This window comes from Protobothrops mucrosquamatus, unplaced genomic scaffold (assembly GCF_001527695.2).
Source record: "Protobothrops mucrosquamatus isolate PMUCROS unplaced genomic scaffold, P.Mucros_1.0 scaffold2803, whole genome shotgun sequence".
NCBI classification, from domain to species: domain Eukaryota; kingdom Metazoa; phylum Chordata; class Lepidosauria; order Squamata; family Viperidae; genus Protobothrops; species Protobothrops mucrosquamatus.
In genome coordinates, this window is record NW_015388838.1 from 123,511 (window position 1) to 141,322 (window position 17,812).

A 17,812-nucleotide genomic window follows, 5' to 3' on the forward strand; every position below is an offset into this window, starting at 1 on the left:
ACCCTCCTTCCTGGAATATTTGCCTGCCCCTGATTTTCAAGAGTTAAAGGAAAAAGGCTGGGGCGACGGGATGGCTCCACCACTTAAAACTCTAGGGCTGCCCCTTGGAGACAGATGGGTTGGGCAGTTGCTCCTACTGACACAGCTAATAGGCTTGAAGACCTTTGGCCTAATTCATCGCCATGTGGTTTCCTCCAAAAGGGAATGTGCAACTTTCACCCAGAACTTTGTCAAAACCCAAGGAATTCCCACGCTATATGCACTCTATCCTATTTTTAAAATCTTTATCTCCCTAAGTATTTGACCAGGCATCCTCTGGTAGCCATGGGGTTTATAGGTGGGGAAAAAGTGAACAAGGGTGCAGCAACCTGCTGTTTACGTCTGGTAAGCCAGTACAGGAAGACCCAACAATTCCCGAGAGCATAATATAAGTGCACAGGAGTGTCTGACTGATCCTTGCCAACAGTCAGCTACCCCGAAACAAGGGGGTTTCATCCTTAAGAAACCCCTAGAGTTGAGCAAGAGGGACCTGCCCAAAGCTCCCCCCAGCTGGCTCTGGATCCAAGGCAGGATTAGAACTCACAACCTCCCCGTTTCTAGCCCAGGGCCTTCTTTAACCACTCCACCAAACTGGCTGTCTCATTTCAACATTCATAGCTGGTTTGGGTTTTTTTTTTAAAAGCCAATGAGACTCTTTGTAAATAAGGGGTTAATCTTTAACGAGATTAGCAATTCTGTTGAAACAACGCTTGCAAGAAGAAAATAAATGCCTAGGGTTGCACCGTCAACCAGATCGTTCATCTAGACGCCTAGACAAATTAAGGTCTATATTTTACTTTTAGGAGTGAAATGAGCTTAACTGTTTGATCCGGCACATGTCTAAACACAGCAAGGAAACAATGGACTTCCTTTGTTTTTACACAATGTATTTGTGTCACAGGAGGACAAACATCTGTGTGAGAATGACAGGCATCATCTCTCCCAAGACAGGACCTGCCATCTGCAGATGTCTGAATCATCCCTGGGATGATGATGATGATGATGATGGAAGGGACCTTGGAGGTCTTCTAGTCCAACCTCCTGCTCAGGCAGGAAACCCTATACCATTTCAGACAAATGGCTGTCCAGTCTCTTCTTAAAAACTTCCAGTGTTGGAGCATTCACCGCTTCTGGAGGCAGGTTGTTCCACTGGTTAATTGTTCTCACTGTCGGGAAGTTTCTCCTTAGTTCTAGGTTGCTTCTCTCCTTGATGAGTTTCCATCCGTTACTTCTTGTCCTGCCTTCAGGCGCCTTGGAAAATAGCTTGACTCCCTGTTCTTTGGGGCAGCCCCTCAGATACTGGAACACTGCTATCCTGTCCCCCCTCGTCCCTCTCTTCATTAAACTGAGGGGCTTTCAACGGCTGTGGGGTTATGTAGTCCTTTCAAAGTGGGAGACAACCAGCTCCTGAAGCAGCAGACGCTGGTGACCGACAGTGAAGGGCAAATAATCCTGCTTCTCTCTCCCAGCCGTAGGAAGTGCCATTGGTTACCCTGCAGAAAAGTGCCACCCAATTTTCACTTGATTGAAGAGTTAGGGATGCTGGTCTTTGTAAAAAGAATACCAATTTGCTTCTAATCTACCCAACGTACTAAAATACCCACGATGGTATGGATAAAAAGCTTGAGTTTATTTGCAAGGTTTCGCTTCTCTAACACTCGGGTCTTACTCCCAAGATCCTTTTGAGGCCGGCAGTCTCAGATTCTGCCATCAGGCCAGATGACGCAAAAAAAATCCGGGTGCCGACAAGGGAAGCCGACTCCGCTCTTGGATCCCACACAGCTCCAGCTGCAACACTAATGTATCACCTAAGACTGGAGGCTGATTAAATAATAACTCTCATTATAATAATTTTCCTAAGAAGCTAAATGCGTAAGGTACTTGAAACGACCTCAAGCAATATTCGGTTTGCACTGGAAAGCAAACTAAGTGCATAAGGAAGTAGAAATACAAACACACAAAGCTCTCTCTCTCTGCTACATAGCAGTTATACCCTCCCACACACACACACACACACCACAGTAGGTTGCCCAGTTAACTAAGCAAGCCCAAAGAGAGGGATGGGCAATAGGCTTCTATTTAAAAAGACATTTGTTGACCCTTCCAATCTCCCATTCTTTAAGGGCTGTCCAAGATTCGGAAAAAAACAAAGCGAGGTTAGAAATATCCCTGAGGCAGGCACAATGTGTCCTCCATTCTAGCGTGTGTGTGTGTGTGTGTGTGTGTGGCTTTTTATTAACCAGTGAGTCATGGAGAACAAACTGAATCTGCCAAAGGCTCTAGAGCAGGGGTAGGCAACCTTGGCTCTTTTATGACTCGTGGACTTCAACTCCCAGAATTCCTGAGCCAGCATGGCTGAACTTGGAAACCTCTCCCTTTCCCCTCAGCGTGGCTGGCTCAGGAATTCTGGGAGTTGAAGTCCACCAGTCATAAAAGAGCCAAGGTTGCCTACCCCTGCTCTAGAGGGACTAACATCTGGATAGAGAATGTCTATGGAGATTCCCAGCCATCCAGGTCATAGTCTTGGATGAGAAAGGAAACGTCTTCAAAGAAAAAACAAGCAAATCCAGTTGCCTTGTGAAAGGACATCTTTGGGACATCTGGATTGAGAAAACATCTGGGGAGGCATCACACATATTCTGTATTCATCCTGGTCCTCCTCACTTATCAATCTTGTATCAAATGCAGGACACCGGATCGATGAGCACCAATTTACAAAGGAAAGAGATAATGAACTGTAGGTCAGCTGACTAACTCATAAAAGGGTTGCAAATAGGAATATAAATCTACCCCTTTGTGAAGCTTTAATTTACACGTTTGCCTGAGCCAAGATTTCTTTCGGGTGGCAATTACAGGCGCTGATCCGGCTAAAAGCAACTCCGGGCGCATTTTCAACAGCCGCTCTGATCAAAGGGAAAACTGCAGAGCTTGCCATAATCCCCAAAGTTCCTCAATTTCCAGTTCCTTCGAGCCGAGAACAGGTTCTTCTTCAAAAACACGGGCGAAAATTTCGCCCGCCGCATCTGAAACAAGACACTTCGGGTCAAAGTCAGGCAGGCGGAGGAACACCAGGGACTGCACAACAATTTTGCGCAAGTGTGGCTTTTTAATGAGTCCAATCAGATAAGCCCACTGTCAATGCTGCTAACAGTGGATGTTCTTGCTTTGACAACAGATGGAGATGCAGCCTTTTTGTTTCTTATACTGCACTCTTAGAATTAGATGATCTGGGGGAGGGGGGAGGAATGTGATGGGAGTTAGTTAGACATACAATCTCGTAACAAGAGCTGATAAAGAATGGCGGGAGAGAAAACTGGGCGGGAAGCCAGCATTTCAAACTAATTGGAGAATGTGATTTATGACTGTTAGTTGTAGGAGGGAATTGTGCTTTGATCTATGTGCTGAAGGGAGGGGAAGTCAGATTTTGGCTTGGACTATGTACCTACCGAAGCTATGCTGCTCGATTAAAGATTCTTTAAGGCAAACAATGCCTCAAAGTTCCTTGAAGAGTTTCATCTTTCGGAACCATGACACCCACAAATGGTAGCAGAGCCACGTGAAATAGGACAAAGGGTCAGCACCAGAGACTACAGGGCTTAACGCATGCTGCCAAACTTATTTTCTCCTACAACACTACAACACTCCTACAACACTTGACCTACATAAGTCAAGCAATCAGCTGGTGGCCCCAGTATATGTCATGCCGTACTACTTTAATGCTGGCCTGTGACTACGTTTGTGTGGATAAACTAACCGGGCTTCCAGCTAAATTAAGCTTGGGGAAGAACCATCCTGCGCTCAAGCAGAATCCAGAAATTTGACAACCAAGTCAACAAAGCATTGTGTTCCTTCAAGGTGCCGCCATCCCATTTAAGAGAGGTTTACTTAATTGCCCTGGCTGCTGTGCATTAGCGGACTCAGCCAGCTTTAATTTGAGCCTCATCTCCTCGTCCTTCCTTCACTTTCATCTAAGAGGAAAAAGGAGTAATCGGGTGCTTTCATTTCACAGGCTATCCTCCAGGACAACTGCAGGGTGGATTAGCTCATCGCAGCACTGTCGCAAATGCTCTCGTCTGCCGCTGCACTCGGGAAAAACCCTCAACAATGTGACACTTGCCTCAGCGCAGACGCTGCAAAGCCGCCTCTTCACGCAAATTAAATGGTCCTAAAAAGTCAGCAGTTTTTCCTCCAATTTAGCCTACAGCTGCAAACATTTTTAAAACTGTTAAATAAAGAAGCTGAAGAAGGGCATTCCTACCAGCCAGGTTGCTTCCTTCATTCCTCTCGCCGTCTTTACAATAAAATCCGTTGCTGATCTGGTTAATCGGCGAGAAAGAGGCATAAATCTGCTTTAATATCCGCTTCCTCTCCCTTGCGTCCTTTGTTCAAGACCACGGAGATTCCCCCCTTTTTCCTCGTACAGGAAGTCCCCGACTTACGACAATTGAGCCCGCCATTGCTCTTGTTCCGCGAGACATTTGCTAAGTGAGTTTTGCCCCATTACAACATTTCTTGCCCAGTTGTTAAGTGATAAGTGAATCTAGCTCCCCCATTACTTTGGTTGTCAGAAGATTGCAAAAGGGGATGCTGCAACGGTTGGAACTGTGAAAAACGGTCATAAGTCACTTTTTTCAGCGCCGTTGGAACTTTGAACGGTCGCTAAATGAGCTGTTGAGATTAACTATATTGCCCTCAGGCCTCTCCAGCGCTGCTTCTTTCAACTGGCATTTTAGATTGAGGCAAGTGCTCCCCTTAAACAATAGAAGTCTAGCAAAAGAGGGGTTTGAAAATATTTTCACTCGAGGGTATCAAATTATGATGCTTGTTAAAGCTGAATGGCAGAAAAGGGGAGTCATTCACACACTTGGAATACGGCATCCAGTTGTGGTCACCACGATGTAAAAAAGATGTTGAGACTCTCTAGAAAGAGTGCAGAGAAGAGCAACAAAGATGATCAGGGGACTGGAGGCTAAAACATATAAAGAATGGTTGCTGGAATTGGGTATGTCTAGTTTAATGAAGAGAAGGACGAGGGGGGACGTGATAGCAGTCTTCCAGTATCTCAGGGGCTGCCCCAAAGAAGAGAAAGTCAAGCTATTCTCCAAAGCACCTGAAGGCAGGACAAGAAGCAACAGATGGAAACTAACCAAGGAGAGAAGCAACCTAGAATTAAGGAGAAATTTCCTGACAGTCAGAACAATTAACCAGTGGAACAACCTGCCTCCAGAAGTGGTGAATGCTACAACACTGGAAGTTTTTAAGAAGAGACTGGACAGCCATTTGTCTGAAATGGTATAGGGTTTCCTGCCTGAGCAGGGGGTTGGACTAGATGACCTCCAAGGTCCCTTCCAACTTTTATTATTATAATATTATTATTATTATTATTATTATTATTATTATTATTATTATTATTATTATTATTATTATTATTATTATTATTATATTATTATTACTATTATTACTATTATTACTATTACTATTATTATTATTATTATTATTATTATTATTATTATTAAAACATCCCCCAAGTCCGAAGAAAGGGCAACAACTGAACATTGATGTCTGAATTAAGACGACAAGTTAAGTTAAAATGAAAAATGTACAAACAGGTAATAGATTGAAGCAGCCACCAACACTAGAATTGCAGACATCGTCCTATTTTAACAAAACTGAAACACTTCCAAAAGCTCAAATCGTTCAAGGACATTTTTAGAACATTTTAAATCTGGGAACGTCCTCACAATGAAATGAGGGGTTTATGATGCTAGGGAACCTTTCTGAAATAAGAGAAAGAGGAAAAGCACGACCGCGGCCCAAAATAAAGCAGCTCCTAGCTGAGAACATCACATGGACGGAGACGTAGGAAGGTGGACTTTGATTTCAGAGTAAATAGGGCTGACATTTGATACACAGCAGTTGCTGGTATCCTTTTAGAATGCTAAAAAGAATTTCGGAGTCCTTTTCCACAATAAATCTACTTGTCAGAAGTCCTTGTAAAACTGAGAGCTGTTTCCAGGCCAGCCTTACATCAGCAAGGCCTTTGGAGGGTGGAAGAGTAAGTAGTCCTGGGCTCACCCACAAAGACCCTTATCCAGGCTTACAACCGATCAGGAATGTCAGAGATTCAATGCATTAATTCTGCTAGGCTCTAAACAGCTGCTCTGTCCCAGAACCCAGAACGTATGCGTGCTTTAGTCCATCTATGAAACGAAATGGGGATTTAAGAGCAGGAAAAAGGCATGGACAGCAGTATTAGCTAGGAGAAAGCAGAGGAGGAGCTGAGGAAAGATGCTAGGAAACTAGAGGGGGGGGGGGTTAGGAGCTGCTGGAAAGAGGACTCCGGTTAAAGCAAGGATGCACACCAACCTGGCCGCACTTACCCTGTATAAACACTCAAGTCTCCCTCCAGATTTTGCTTTCCAGGCCCAAATCTGGGAAAACTAAAAAACTTCCTAGTCTTCTTTGAGCTGATCTGCAGCCAGTCTGAATAGTTTGGCAGAACTGCTGAAACACCACACAGTTGGTTCCAACTTTCGAACAAAACATGTTAGTTCTGTGCACATCCTTTCAACTGGCTGGATTTCAGAGGCTCCTGGAACGTGCAGGAGAGTCTCCAGCAAGCGTTCTGACGTGTAAGTAAATTCATGCAGAACAAATCTTTTTTTAAAAAAAACAACAACAACCCTCCCTCAAAAAAAATTCCCATCTACTGGTCTTCACAAGCCCCCTTTTCTGCCTGACAAACCAGCCAGGAAAACCCATCTTCCATGGAAAAAAAGAATTAAAGCTCTCGTTTTGCATTTTTTTTTTGCAAAATGTGACACACTACAGCAGCAATCTGCTGCTAATGAGATGTCAAGTGATACACTAAGGGAAGTGCAATTATTCATGCTGCACCTTTTTAGCACATTCCATTGAATAGTCATAGCTGGTTGAGTTTTCTTCCTTTCCGCCGAAGAATGATAAAATTATGAAAGATATAAGAAAGATACAACTGGTATTGAAACAAAGAAAACACAAACCCAATGATCCTTGCTGTTCCTTTTTTTCTGGAAAGTTGCAGGCCTACCCAGATAACCCATAACTTTGACATTTCCCTTATCATTTTATGCCTGAAACAGAGCTAACATTTTCTTTATATATTTAATCATTGGTACTCCTTCTGATTCGAAGCTATACATTTGTCTGGAAATCCATAATCCAGGTTCCTAAAACACTTCCAGATTGGGATAAATTTTAATTATTGCTCCTTGAATAGGAGATAGCTTTTATTTATCTTTATGTTTATGTAAGCTTAACTTATCACATACATACTTATTGGTGGCCCATAAACATTGTAAAATTAATGAATAAATACAGATTCACCTTNGAGAGAGAGAGAGAGAGAGAAGTGCAAGTGCCTCTCTCTCTCTCTCTCTCTCTCTCTCTCTCTCTCTCTCTCTCTCTCATGGGACTTGCCGGAGGGCCGTGGGAGGGCCGCATTTATATAGAGCAGGGAGGGCTGCTCGAGGGCCGGATTAAACCGGGCCGCGGGCCGCAAATGGCCCGCGGGCCGGACTTTGGACATGTCTGGTCTAGTTTAAGGAAGAGAAGGACGAGGGGGGACATGATAGCAGTCTTCCAGTATCTCAGGGGCTGCCCCAAAGAAGAGAAAGTCAAGCTATTCTCCAAAGCCCCTGAAGGCAGGACAAGAAGCAACAGATGGAAACTAATCAAGGAGAGAAGCAACCTAGAATTAAGGAGAAATTTCCTGACAGTCAGAACAATTAACCAGTGGAACAACCTGCCTCCAGAAGTGGTGAATGCTCCAACACTGGAAGTTTTTAAGAGGAGACTGGACAGCCATTTGTCTGAAATGGTATAGGGTTTCCTGCCTGAGCAGGGGGTTGGACTAGATGACCTCCAAAGTCCCTTCCAACTTTATTATTATTATTATTATTATTATTATTATTATTATTATTATTATTATTATTACTATTACTATTATTATTATTATTATTATTAAAACATCCCCCAAGTCCGAAGAAAGGGCAACAACTGAACATTGATGTCTGAATTAAGACGACAAGTTAAGTTAAAATGAAAAATGTAGAAACAGGTAATAGATCGAAGCAGCCACCAACACTAGAATTGCAGACATCGTCGTATTTTAACAAAACTGAAACACTTCCAAAAGCTCAAATTGTTCCTCAAGGACGTTTTTAGAACATTTTAAATCTGTGAACGTCCTCACAATGAAACGAGGGGTTTATGATGCTAGGGAACCTTTCTGAAATAAGAGAAAGAGGAAAAGCACGACTGCGGCCCAAAATAAAGCAGCTCCTAGCTGAGAACATCACATGGAAGGAGACGTAGGAAGGTGGACTTTGATTTCAGAGTAAATAGGGCTGACATTTGATACACAGCAGTTGCTGGTATCCTTTTAGAATGCTAAAAAGAATTTCGGAGTCCTTTTCCACAATAAATCTACTTGTCAGAAGTCCTTGTAAAACTGAGAGCTGTTTCCAGGCCAGCCTTACATCAGCAAGGCCTTTGGAGGGTGGAAGAGTAAGTAGTCCTGGGCTCACCCACAAAGACCCTTATCCAGGCTTACAACCGATCAGGAATGTCAGAGATTCAATGCATTAATTCTGCTAGGCTCTGAACAGCTGCTCTGTCCCAGAACCCAGAACGTATGCGTGCTTTAGTCCATCTATGAAACGAAATGGGGATTTAAGAGCAGGAAAAAGGCATGGACAGCAGTATTAGCTAGGAGAAAGCAGAGGAGGAGCTGAGGAAAGATGCTAGGAAACTAGAGGGGGGGGGTGTTAGGAGCTGCTGGAAAGAGGACTCCGGATAAAGCAAGGATGCACACCAACCTGGCTGTACTTACCCTGTATAAACACTCAAGTCTCCCTCCAGATTTTGCTTTCCAGGCCCAAATCTGGAAAAACTAAAAAACTTCCTAGTCTTCTTTGAGCTGATCTGCAGCCAGTCTGAATAGTTTGGCAGAACTGCTGAAACACCACACAGTTTGTTCCAACTTTCGAACAAAACATGTTAGTTCTATGCACATCCTTTCAACTGGCTGGATTTCAGAGGCTCCTGGAACGTGCAGGAGAGTCTCCAGCAAGAGTTCTGACGTGTAAGTAAATTCATGCAGGACAAAATAACAACAACCCTCCCTCAAAAAAAATTCCCATCTACTGGTCTTCACAAGCCCCCTTTTCTGCCTGACAAACCAGCCAGGAAAACCCATCTTCCATGGAAAAAAGAATTAAAGCTCTCGTTTTGCATTTTTTTGCAAAATGTGACACACTACAGCAGCAATCTGCTGCTAATGAGATGTCAAGTGATACACTAAGGGAAGTGCAATTATTCATGCTGCACCTTTTTAGCACATTCCATTGAATAGTCATAGCTGGTTGAGTTTTCTTCCTTTCCGCCGAAGAATGATAAAATTATGAAAGATATAAGAAAGATACAACTGGTATTGAAACAAAGAAAACACAAACCCAATGATCCTTGCTGTTCCTTTTTTTCTGGAAAGTTGCAGGCCTACCCAGATAACCCATAACTTTGACATTTCCCTTATCACTTTATGCCTGAAACAGAGCTAACATTTTCTTTATATATTTAATCATTGGAATTCCTTCTGATTTGAAGCTATACATTTGTCTGGAAATCCATAATCCAGGTTCCTAAAACACTTCCAGATTGGGATAAATTTTAATTATTGCTCCTTGAATAGGAGATAGCTTTTATTTATCTTTATGTTTATGTAAGCTTAACTTATCACATACATACTTATTGGTGGCCCATAAACATTGTAAAATTAATGAATAAATACAGATTCACCTTTCTTTTTTTTCAAATAAGAGGCAAACGAGTGTGAATAGAAGGCAGAACTTGTTGGACCCAAATCTTTTAATTTAGATCCTGGCTACTAATGTTGTTAAGACTATTCCCTATATCAGTGGGAAGTATTTCTTAATTTTAATGTGCCGTTTATTTGTCACTCGAAAAAGGTACGCCATCAAAACTGCTTTGAGTGCTTCTTAAGAATAATACAACAACACTAACAATGTATCAAGTCTTCCAATAATATTAACTACTGTCAAGTAGCTAATTGCTTTTTAAAAATGTAAAAATTGTTACTTCGCTGATGATTGTAAAAACTGCTAAAATTGGGGAAAAAATAGTAGAAAATTCGAGTCTCAGAGAAGCCTACAGGCTAAAACACAAAGTTGAAAATCAGCAGGATGGCTTTAGATGACAGTTTGCATTGGAAAAGTTTGAAGAGAAAAAAATTCTGGAACAGTTTTGTGGAGACCAACCGCCAAGGGTTCTCCAGGGATCATCTTGGATTTTAAACATTCAAATTCCCAATAAAAGGAAATGTCCTGCACAGCCTCCATATCAAATAAGAGCACTGCCCACTCCTGGATAACTCAACGAGCGCCAAAAACCAAAACTGTTACTTAAATAGTCCAAACAACTGACACAGTTGTCTGGGGGTTCCCCCAGCTTTTTAACATGGACATCCAAACCCAAATAAAATAAAATAAAAACAATCTATGTAGTAAAGAAAACCAATGCAGAAATCAGCACAGACACCAATACGAAGTAGCATAAAATCAATATAAAAACAACACTAAGTGAAGAGAGGGAGCAATTTGTTTTGAGATCTAAAACACACCGTATAAAGTCTTGGGAAAACAGGTCACCCTCATGCCTATTTTTAATACAAGTTCTAGGCAACCAAACATCTCATAAATTCCTTCCTTCCTTCCCTTCCCTTCCCTTCCCTTCTCTCTTCTCTCTTTTCCCTTCCCTTCCCTTCCCTTCCCTGTTGACTCTTGGAAATAACCTAGACTAGGTCCCTGCAGAACTAACTGCCAATGTCTGCTTCCAGGATCTGAACATAATCTCCTTGTTTCTAGTTTGACGCCTTAATCACTTCACCAAACTGGCTCTCCCACCTCATTAAAGAGGGCCTTTTAAGCACCAGGTAGATATATTTGAGAGAGACCACACATTCAAGCTGCAGGCATTTCTGTTTCAAAGTTAATCACAGTATTGTGAATTAGGCCTAAATCAGTGATGGCGAACCTTTTAGAGACTGAGTGCCCAAACTGCAACCCAAAACCCATTTATGTATCGTCGGATGCCGGGTGGGCATGGCTGCGGTGTTAATGGCAGACTGGGTGGGACTAAAAAGTTCAATCAATCAATTCCAACTTTGCGAGATCTTTTTTTCCCCGCGAAAAGTTGAAATTGATTGATTGATTGAACCTTTTTTTTTTTGCACATGGCGGAGGCCTAAAGCGAAAAGGTTTTATAAAACCCAGCTGAAGGCCTAGGACTGGGGCGATGGCGCGCGTGCCCATAGAGAGGGCTCTGCATGCCACCTGTGGCACACGTGCCATAAGTTTGCCACCACGGGCCTAAATGCTGACTGAAAACTAGTGCAGGCTTCTGACAGGCAACAAGCATCCAAGTTAAAATTGCCTTTGACATCCAGGTTGAGACAAGAATTATATCTGCTTGCACAAAATACTGTACAACAAAGCTTCCTTACGTCCTGCCACCGGAATGATCCACACTGCAGAGTCATATGTTGGGATGATATTGTAAACCAAGGGCTAGAGAACATTTTTACTGTACGAGGAGGCAAAAATACTAGCAAAAGTTGAAGGCGATGAAACGCCATGACAAAAAGAAGTCAGAGTCCGAACAAGTCCAATTACATTTTTTTTAAGTTCTGCTGACAGACACTAGAGAAATTTAACTTTATTCAAATGAATTGCTTTGGACTGACAAATTAAAAAAAAAAATCCAAGAAAGGATGAACAAAGGGAAATAAAGTTTAGTCAGCTGCTGTATGTAGTAAAATCACAGAGGGGATGCTTAGAGGCAGCCAGCTCAGCTAAATCTGATCCCCTTTATTCCCGCCCTAGTGGAGCCATATTCCAATCCGTTGGGCTATTTAAACCATAGTAAAAACATAGTAAAAACCAAAACCCTCTCAATATCCATTTTGATTTACAACTTTTTCTTACAGAGCTTTTCTGCCTTCTCCTAATGCTGCACTGTATATAGCAATCTGTACAGGTTTCTTTCCATTATACCCATTTTGCTAACACAAGTTTCTTTAAATAGAAATATTCTGAATTTTGACAATGGAAGGTGAGTTGGTTTCTTCTTTCTTTCTTTCTTTCTTTCTTTCTTTCTTTCTTTCTTTCTTTCTTTCTTTCTTTCTTTCTTTCTTCCAAACACCAGAACCCAATTATATTCCTCTCAACTCAATTTTCAAATAAGGGGATCTGCAAGGCCCCCTTTCCTCTGCCAGGGCTGCCCCCAAGTCCTTGCCAGTCACACCTTCTCTGCCCCATTAGCCCAGAGGCTCCTGCTTTGGAAAAACAAAAACAACAAGCAGCCACGGAGGACCGAGCTTCCCAGGATGGGGCAAGCAGCCAAATCTGGCCGGAGGGTTCCAGTTCAGACTAGTTTGGGAGACCCAAATGAGCAATTCCTTGCATTGCCCGCAGAAATTGGACAGAGCAACCCTTGCAGAATATGCCGCCGTGTGCTTTGCTTATCAATAATGAAGCCTTGAAGCCCCCTTTGTCGTCTTTGGCGCAGCCACAGTGTCTCTGAAAGGAAGAATTTAAGATCCACGCAGATTTATTCTTCGGAGTGGGTGGTTAGGTGGGAGTGGGGGTCCAGCAGCTTCCATGCTAATTGGTTAAATTAGTTTCCATTACGTTTTTCACATTTTGCAAGGCACACTAGGAATAGATTGAAGGAATGAAATAAACTCAATTCCCTATATACTCCTTTGCAATAAATTTGCTGTATGTATCTTGACATCTCTCTCTGTCTCTCTCTCTCTCACACACACACACACACACACATGCACACACACACATACAGAGGGAGGGAGGGAAGGAAGGAGAGAGAGGGAGATGAAAGATGATCTTTACCAAGGCAATGTTTGCATACCAAGATTCTATGTCAACTGTTTCATTAAAGCATTGTTCTCCCCCATGAGGTTCACTATAAGCAGTACAATACTGAATTACCTTCCAAAGAAGGAAAATATTCCATTAGTCGGCCTTGGAAGGAAACCCTGCTTTCTTGACAACCATATTCCCTGTTACTAAGCAGTTGGAACAACCTAAGACAAAGGTGCTCAATGCAAGCTGTGTTAACAGAAGGAAAGTTTCTGACAAAGGGCGGCTCGCCAAGTACAAGCTGGGGCTAAACCCAAAACATCAGTTCTGCATCCGAGGCAAATCCACCCCGGTTTACACCACCAGGCATCTGAACCTAAGGAAACTGGTGTCCTCCTGAGAGAACCGTATAATAATAATTAAAAAAAAAAAGCAAATTAAAAAAAAAGGCAAACAAAGCCGCCTTCCTCTAAAGGGCTGCAGGGGGAAAAAAAAATCTGCCTTCAATTAACGAGGCATGAAATGGCGCAGGATCCTGCGGGAAGTATTTAAGGCCCAGCTGATCAGATGCGAGAAAGGCCTGCGCAACCTGTGAGAAAGGCAAACAGCCACTCAATTTGGGACTCCCGCACGCCACCTGCCGAGTCACCGTGCAAGGAAACATGGAGTAGCTGAGTGGACTGGAAGAAAACCAGCGCTGACCACCCATTTTATCCTGACCACCCATTTTACCCGTTGCTTTTTTCCCCCCTGTCAACAATCCTCTCCTCATTTTACGAAGAAACTGGGTCCCTGCACCATAGCTTCCTCGCTGCAGCTCCAGAGAAGTGGCCTTCTCTGGACCGAGATCACCTGAAACTGCGGTCTGCTGGGACTGAATTCTGGCGCTGTTGTCCAAACCACAAAACTCCCCACACCCCTGCACACACACACACTCTCTCTCATCAGCATAGGGTTACGTAACAAAATTAAGTTGGCCAATCTCTGCTTGCACTCTAGGAGTTGAGGATGACAAGACAGACACAGACATCCAATCAACTCAAGCTCACAAGCCAATCTTGAAAGCCTCAATGTCTACTCATGCTATTTCCTCCCCCCCCCCCCCAGCATTTTCTTTAATAGCACTTGTTAATCTTTGTTTCAAACTGGGCATACAGCTTTAAAAGCAGAACAGGTTATATTCATTTTCAGGGAAAGCTGGATTCGCCCTAACCCCTGCTTGGGACGGTACAGGAAAACAGCCCAGAGAATGGCAAGCATTCCAGGATCGACTTTATATAAAGTTTTTCAGATCCAACAGCTTTTAAACCTGAAGGAGGAAGCTAAGAAGGACCAGCTGAATTTGGATGAGCTCCGGAGAGCATGTTCAACGGGTGAGATTTAAAAAAAAACAACCATGAAAGCAGGAAGAAGATATTGCTAAGTAGGATTCAACTTGGCAAAATTCTCCACTGGTCACTCCCAACATTTAACATTCCCCCCCCCCCCAGTCTTTCTAGCACATTTCAAGTGTTGACCTGCTATGAAAATACAAAATGCCTGAACTCCTCATGATGTGCCTGCCCTAAACCAGGTTCCAAAGTCTAATAGAGGTGAGAAAACTAGAATGACTGCATTCCTCCCTCCCTTTTCACACTAGGGAGGACGGCTGGCCAACTGCTGACTTCAGCGTGCTAAAAAGCATCTATTTACTGACATTAATCCAAGCTGATGGCAGGTATTACGAATCTCCCTTTGAAGCAAAAGGAGGAGGAAGGGTCAAAAACAGGGGCTGGATTGGGGGAAAAGGCTATTCTCAGCCAGTGGAAGGGCCTCCTGCTCAGAATAAAATCCCAAATGAACACAAACAACATGGGGGAACTGCTTTGACAAAACCAAGCTAGAGAGGTATACAACAACACAATGGCGCCATCCTATCCGCCTCCTTTTAAAGCAGCCTGCGTGTTTCAACATGGCGATTTTCAAGCATTTTTGCCTGCGCTTCTACGGTCTGATTAGGAAGGCCTTCTCCTTGAAAATATAAACGGGACGATATATTTCTGTTGGATCTTTTTTTTTTCCCCCCCCACAGTGCCACAGTTCTTTGCCAGGAACCAACACACAGAGAACAGCAGGCTGGCCGGACCGGCGCAATTTCACCACTGCGAGCTATGTAGCCACCGCAACAGCTGAAAACCCATAACTGGCGTATCTATTAAATGTCATTCCGATAGCCAACTAAAGGCGATAAACAAAAGATGCCGTAAATAAACAAGAAAGAGGAATAAGTCCAGGCAGTCAGTACAGGAGATGGTGCTGAATTATAAATGAAAATGCAGACAGCTACCCCCAATCAATCAAAGGCTGCTTCTGTAATTTCACAAACAAACAAAAGCAACGGAGAAAGGTCCACCCTAGAGTGGCCCAAAGAGATCTGTTTCGCAGGTGGGGCTTTTGTCTCTTGGGGGGCAGCCTATACAATGGCCCGCCCTTTGTCCACCCCACACTCCTGCCTCCACCCTGTGGGATGGTGCTGGTCTGTGTCAGCAGAGAAAAGCACGCACCACCTTGCAGCCGATGCACGTGGTTCCTTGGATCAATCCTGGGACCCAGAGCAAAGCCTGCCCCGCCCCTGCAGAGGGATGAGGATACCTGTCACTGCTGGTACTGCTGCTGCTGCTGATTGAATCGCTGCTGGAAGACCGGCTCCTGGAACCGCTCCCGCTGGGTGACCGAGTGGGTCTGGAGGCTTGGCTGGCCAGCCTCTGCGGAGACTGGGTCCTGGACTGGGAAGAATGGGGGGACCGGCTCCGGCTGTGCTGGTAACTCCGTTCCGGCCTTCGGCCTCGGACCTCCCTCGTGAGGTCATCCCGGTAGATATCCCTGTGTACCACGCTGGGCAACGTAAACTGCTCCCGGGCCCGAGGTTCGTAACGGGGGTCGTGAGCATCAAAGCGGCTCGGGCTGCGACTCCGAGAACTGTAGTAGAGTCCGTGTTGTAAAGTCCGTTCCCGGGGGTCTCTGTAATAATCCTGATCGTAATGTCTCGTGCGGTCAAATCCTCCTGTCCCCCGTTCGTGGTGTCCATAGGCACTAGGCTCATAAGCACGCTCCCTGTTATCTGAAGCCCTGCATTGAGGAGGGGAAAACAGGCACGTCAATCAGGGAAGGAGAACGACGACTCAACAACATGCAAAGCATTTAATGCAGCACTGGCTATCATCATCAAAAGGCCAACAATGATCTATTTAGCAGAATGAATGAGCTTTGGTCCTTTTACGTGACTTCTCGCTCATGTTCGCCTAGGTCTGGCACAGACTCCATTTCACTGCTTAAACTGAGCCAGCTCTATCATGCCTTCTGTTCTAGATTTCTACCCCATAATCCCCATCTCGCAGGATAACGGCTAGGGATCACGGGGAGAAGAAGGCTAGTGAACCTGGAAAGGCATCAGGTTGGAGAAGTCTGAACTAAACTTCTGTGGACATTATTGTGCACCACAGTCCCAAATGTTCTTGCGCAAAACAATTTAATTTCAGCAGTTCCACTCATTTATCTATTTTCTAGGATGAGACAGGACCATTAACACGTTTCATCCCACGACTAGGCTAGAATCCTGTCATTAAGGGGTTGGCCTTAAGAGCGTAGAAAAAAAGCAATTTAGCGCAGAAAAACCCCAATTTACTTATTTCTAAAAGGTCGCTTGAAATCTTTGCTTCTAAGAGTTCTAGGACAATGTATCAGGCTTAGCTAAAATCAGATCCCTGCTTATCCTTGTAATAATAAAGTCAAGATACAGCCAACTAAAAAGTCACAGGCATTAAGCTCCGAAAACAAGATAAAACAATGTTTCTGTGTGCTGGTGAGAGAGTGGTTTGTTTTTTTTAAAGCCGCTTTGGAGAATAACAGGATAAGATATTTTAATAGCTGATCAAACAAAACGGTGGCCATTTCTGCATTTTACATACAGAATTAGGTTTACCATAAAACTAGGTAAAACTATGTAGAACTTAAAATAAAAAGCTAAGGCAACTAAGAACCTGGGTGAGATGCTTAGGCCGAGAAGAATTTAGCATTCTAATCTAGAGAGGTCACTGAATGGCCCAACATGTAGGCTACACGGCTAGGAAAATAGATGAAATAATTCGGAACAAAACATGCGCAGATCAAGCAATGAGGCCAGGGCTAATATTAGTGACAACGTTTCCTAAAACCCTTCGCGGAAGGAGGAATTCAAATCATTTCCCCTTTTTACTTCCAGCCGCCTTCCTTGAAAAATAACTAGCAGGGACTGCCGTTCTCGGTGTCCCCATCCTACGTGTGAACAGTTTTTCTTCCTGGCTGTCGGGTCAAAACCCGGGGACCTTCCTTCTCCTTCCCCAGCCCAGTGAATGAGGTTCACCTTTGACCTTTCCACTTTAGGCTCCTGCTACGAGTGTAGTGCAGGCCTCAGACCACTTGTCCCTCGGACAGACGAGGCGGCAGGCCCTGGGTGCACATTAAGGCTTTTGTCTGAATTTTTGCCTCTACAGCAAGTCAGAGCTGCCTCAAGAAAGAGCAAAAAACTAGAAGGCAGGCATTTAGCAGGTGCCACAAACGTTGTTGTTTTTTTGCAGCTCCATGAAAATAAGGCCGCTTATTTCTCTCGGGCGTGTATAAATATTTTAAAGAGCTCTCCGGCCCTCGCCTTTTTTGGGACAACAATCAACGCACCACCCTGCAACCCCTGTCGATATTATATCAGGGAAAGCTGATACCATAAAGTAACCAAACAAACAAAAAAAAAGAGAGAGCAAGATTTCTAGAAAAGTTAATGTAGAGTGTAAGAGCCCTTTATTTGTTAGGACACAGAAGACAGA

The 17,812-nt window shown here is 43.8% G+C and overlaps 1 protein-coding gene across 1 annotated transcript in view; it reads right to left on the bottom strand.

The window, feature by feature from the left end:
• SPEN (spen family transcriptional repressor) overlaps positions 1–17,812 on the bottom strand; it is a 51,468-nt gene that overhangs the window by 21,031 nt on the left and 12,625 nt on the right. The window contains exon 3 of the mRNA XM_015825786.1: positions 15,606–16,082. Within this exon, the coding sequence (XP_015681272.1) occupies positions 15,606–16,082 (477 nt within the window). The remainder of the gene's footprint in view (positions 1–15,605; positions 16,083–17,812) is intronic.